Source organism: Oratosquilla oratoria, chromosome 12, assembly GCF_046742065.1.
Source record: "Oratosquilla oratoria isolate Oo_2021 chromosome 12, ASM4674206v1, whole genome shotgun sequence".
Classification (NCBI taxonomy): Eukaryota; Metazoa; Arthropoda; class Malacostraca; order Stomatopoda; family Squillidae; genus Oratosquilla; species Oratosquilla oratoria.
In genome coordinates, this window is record NC_134788.1 from 23,452,848 (window position 1) to 23,457,707 (window position 4,860).

Sequence of the window (4,860 nt, forward strand, 5' to 3'; positions counted from 1 at the left end):
GGGAGTTGGGAGATAGGGTTGATGAAATAGTATTAGGATGGTTTGGACACATGAAAAGAATGAGTGAACAAATATCATTGAAAGAGGAAAGCAGAGGTGGGAGGAGTGAATATGAGGGGATGACCAAGGATGAGATGAATGGATGGGTTAAAAGGGGCATTGGGAAAGAGGAGAATGTCTGTTGAGGAAAGGAAAAAACAGAAGATAGGGGTAAGTGGAGAATGGTTGTGTATGGATGATGTTGAGATGCATGGAAGAGAGTGGGTGGTGAATGGAGTATGTTTGAATTATTCATTTATTTACTTATTTATTTATTTACATCTCGAAGGGGTTTCTTCCCTTCATCTCTTTGTCTGCATGAGGGGACAGAGAGGGGGGGGGCACCAATTAAGCTAAGCGGCCTTGCTGTGGATGTGCTGGGTTTTGATATATTGTCTCAAACACAGGGTAGTAGGCGAGATGAAGGGAGGAGGAACCAAAATAAGAGTGAGGGAGGAGGTAGAATGGGAGTGGAGTATGTGGGAATGGAATGGGTAGGACTGGATTTAATGCCTTTTTCTCTCTTAGAATATGTATTGTTGTTCTTGTTATTATTATTGTTGTTGTTTTTAATATTATTATTATTATTATTATTATTATTATTATTATTATTATTATTACTATTATTATTATTATTATTATTATTATTATTATTATTATTATTATTATTATTATTATTATTATTATTATTATTATTATTATTATTATTATTATTATTACTATTATTATTATCATCATTATCATTATTATTGATAATGATATTTATAAAATATTTTAGAACTAGTTTGTGTTTAATTGGCACTTTGAATTCTAGTTCTGTGAGTATCTGGTAAAAGGTGTAACTGAGAACACTGATATATGAATTCAATTATTCCAGATACTCACCCAGTTCACTCAACATAAAAAGATTGACACAAATGAAATAATAGTACATACATATACCTAAGGCGTTCCCCCCTTACAAGGGAGGTAGCCCTCCAAAAAAAATCCACTCCCACCCATTCCATCCCCACGCACTCCACTCACATCCACCCCACTCCCTCCCTCTTATCTTGAGTCATTCAATAATCTGAGCTGATTGATCAAAATTATTATAATTTTTCAATTCATTACAACCAGATTACTTAAATTCAGTTGGGAAAAAAATCATGTTCATGTGGCCAGTAAATTAAAGGTCTCCCCTTAACAAACCATGAATCTGAGTTTTCTCTATAAAATAGTACATTTGGGTTTGTCTGGCCAGAAGTAAACACTGTAAAGCTGTGTCTGAAAGATTTATCCAAGGATTTGCAAGAATCTTTGTGGTTTGTAGGATATATAAGGAATCTAGAAGTATTATCGATTTTTCAAGGACAGCAAAGTCTTACAGGTAATAAGCAAGCATCATTGTATCCAACGGTCAAGCGTGTACAGTTTGTTTGGCAGAAATTATTTTCGGCTCTGTCCCAGTAACACGCGATTTTTTTAAAAGGAGTTTCCATTGAATTCCTTGTCAATACAATATCACCACATATAAATAATAATGACCCTAATTACTTTAAACAGTTTATACGACACTCGTTTTCCTGGTCTCCTCCATTTGTTTACATTCTTCATTACAATATAGATTTTTTTTTTCTTTTGGGGGGGGGGTCGGAATTTTCAGGTAGTTTGGGACAGTTGATATACACGGTCTATTGACCATACGATGCCAATATTATTAGCAGCTGTACCCTGATCTCAGGGGGGTGGGGGGTGGTACCCATCAGTCTCCAGTGGTGCCAGTTGTGGTGGCTCCTCCTGTGTTTACGGGCACAAAATTTCAAGAAAAAACGCAATTAATTGAAATGACTGACTTCAATGGATAACCACAACTTAACAAGCTACTCCCACCATTCACCTTGTTTTTATAGTTGATAGAACTGTGTGTGGGCGGGGGAGTCTAACCTAACCTAGTTTTAGGTAAGGTTCAGTTGAGTAGATTATTTTCATCTATCACTCTTAAGATGATAGACATAAAAATAAGTATTATTCATGAGCTTCTGGTGCTATTTCTGTTTTTTATTTTTTTTTTTTTTGTATGAAGGTGATCCCTGACTATGGAATTAGCAAATAATACATTTTACATAAGAATGTTCTACAAATTCTACATTATACACAGATATCCTATTTTTGTGTCTTTATCTCTCTGCAGCGTCTATTCACCTGGTTTTTTTTGCCATATTATTTTATGATTAATTAATATTGACCCAGTCTTTTTTTTTCTGCAGAAATCCATTTTTATGTATTTGTTCAACTTCCCATTTTTTCTTCTGAATATAATCTTTTATATATGTTGTTTGTCCCCTCCCCTTACTGCATTTTGGTTAATGCGCCACTATATCATTTCAGGTCGATGTTGAATATAAAAATTTCCCAGGAAAAGGTACTTGAAGATCTCGTATTGTCGACATATCTGACGTGGCATCTGCGGCACACCTATCTCATGAGTCATATTAGTATCATGCGATGACCCACAATGGAGAGAAAAATTTCTAATGTGACCTTTATGATGTAGCTTTTTCACATAATAATCATCTCAAACTACACTTGATGTCCCACAGTGGAGAAAAGCCTTTCCAATGTGACCTTTGCTGTGCAGTTTTCTCACAAAAGGGTTATCTCAAACGACACATGATGACCCACACGGGAGAGAAGCAATTTCAATGTGATCTGTGTGATGCAGCTTTCTCATTAAAAAATGGGCTCAAACGACACATGGTGACCCACACTGGAGAAAAGTCTTTCAAGTGTGACCTGTGTGATGCAACTTTCACACAAAAGATCAGTCTCAAACAACACATACTTACCCATACTGGAGAGAAGCCTTTCAAATGTGAACTGTGTGATAAAGCTTTCTCACAAAAGGGTCATCTCAAACGACACGTGGTGACCCACACTGGAGAGAAGCCCTTCAAATGTGAACAGTGTGATAAAGCTTTCTCACATAAGGGTAATCTCACACAACACACAGTGACCCACACTGGAGAGAAGCCTTTCAAGTGTGGCCTGTGTGATGCAGCTTTCTCACAAATGGGTAATCTCAAACAACACGTAGTGACCCATACTGGAGAGAAGCCTTTCCAATGTGAACTGTGTGATAAAGCTTTCTCAGAAAAGGGTACTCTCAAAAAACACATTATGACCCATACTGGAGAGAAGCCATTCAAATGTGAACTGTGTGATAAAGCTTTCTCACAAGAGAGCAGTCGCAAACGACATATAGTGAACCACACTTGAGAGAAGCCTTTCAAATGTGACATGTCTGATGCAACTTTTTTTCACAAAAGAGTCATCTCAAACAAGATATCATGGCAAACACTAGAGAGAAGCCTTTCATCCGTGACATGTGTGATGCAGCTTTCTCAGAAAAAAAGTAAACTTAGACATCACATGGTGACCCATACAGGAAAGGAACCTTTTTCGCTTTCTCACGAAGGATTTAATTATTTCAAATGTCACATAGTGACTCATACTTCTTCACGAAAGGTTCATCTCAAGTGATGATTGACTCTGGTGAGAGGCCTCTCCAATGTGACATGAGTGGTTTAATTTTCCTGTATGATGGTATTTTCAGCTATTAAGTATTGATCTAATGTTTGGTAGATGAGTCATCACACACGCACACTGTCAGCTGTACGAGTAAATGTTAGTTTTTTAATCTCAGTTGTGCATTTATTTGAGTGACCTTCGGTTCGATTGGGTAATTGCAATTTTTTTTTGCAAAATAACATTTTTCATAAGCAAAGATTCCTAAGTGTTCCATTAAGTGCACAAATGTTTTTGTAATTACAAAAAAAAAAATGCAATCTTTAGAGTGGTGCAAGTGGTGGATATAGATATCTACATATGAAGGATGCAGTTCTCTTTACTATTATGTAAAGTTTTTTGTAATATTTGCCCATGTAACTTATAATTTGTGTTGCTGTAAATATATCTACGATGATATACTCAGCAGTGTTTATTTTATCATTTGAGACGCTACTATCACATTTCAGTGAAGTATTTACAAGAATATTAGATGTCATATGATGAATTGGTCATTGTTGACAACGAATAAATCCAGTTTGTTGAACGGTTTTGTTTTGTTATTTGTGCAAAGAAGAGCTTGTTCATGTTGTCAAGCAGTATCCTTTGTACGTATTTGTTCTTGTGTTGAATTTGCTGTTTTCGTGAAGTTTACAAGATCATTTTGTGTGGAATGATAGCTAATGATTAATTCACACATGGACATCTGATGGAGAGTAATCATTGTTTCTACCTCATTAAAAAAAATTAGAAAGGAGGAGCATGCCGACAGACCTTTTGCTCCATACCTAGGTCGGATGCAAAAATAGATAAATAAAATAACAGTATATAAAAAATATATATATATATGTAAATGATAATAAAATAAATAGACAAAATTAAATAACAAATAGGTAAATAGAAAATAAGTGACATAACTAATAGTAAATAATAAGCATATTATTATTATAGGTTTATTCAACAATATTAAATACAATTAGACATACATATATACATTTTTTTTTTACAAAATTGGTAGTTGAAAAGGGAGAGCGAGAAGCAAAGCTTATGGGAGCATAGACAAATAATAACAAACAATATAATTGACAGGCATTACAGCATCTTGCTTAGGTGTTTAAGCAAATCTTAAAGTTTTGAACTGAACTAAATTGCACTGCCTCTGCAGGAAGTTTATTCCATTCATTAACTACACATTTGGTGAAGTCTCTACCCACTTCCAAATTAAATATATTTCTTGAGAGTTTGGGACCATTTATTTTTGGATTTTTATTCAGT

The 4,860-nt window shown here is 35.0% G+C and overlaps 1 protein-coding gene across 1 annotated transcript; it reads left to right on the top strand.

The window, feature by feature from the left end:
- Positions 1–1,264: 1,264 nt before the first annotated feature.
- LOC143031104 (uncharacterized) lies at positions 1,265–4,005 on the top strand. Its single transcript, XM_076194535.1, has 2 exons — positions 1,265–1,408; positions 2,410–4,005. Exon 2 carries the CDS (start codon positions 2,611–2,613, stop codon positions 3,295–3,297), a length of 687 nt encoding a protein of 228 aa, XP_076050650.1. The 5' UTR covers positions 1,265–1,408; positions 2,410–2,610; the 3' UTR covers positions 3,298–4,005.
- The last annotated feature ends 855 nt before the right edge of the window (positions 4,006–4,860 follow it).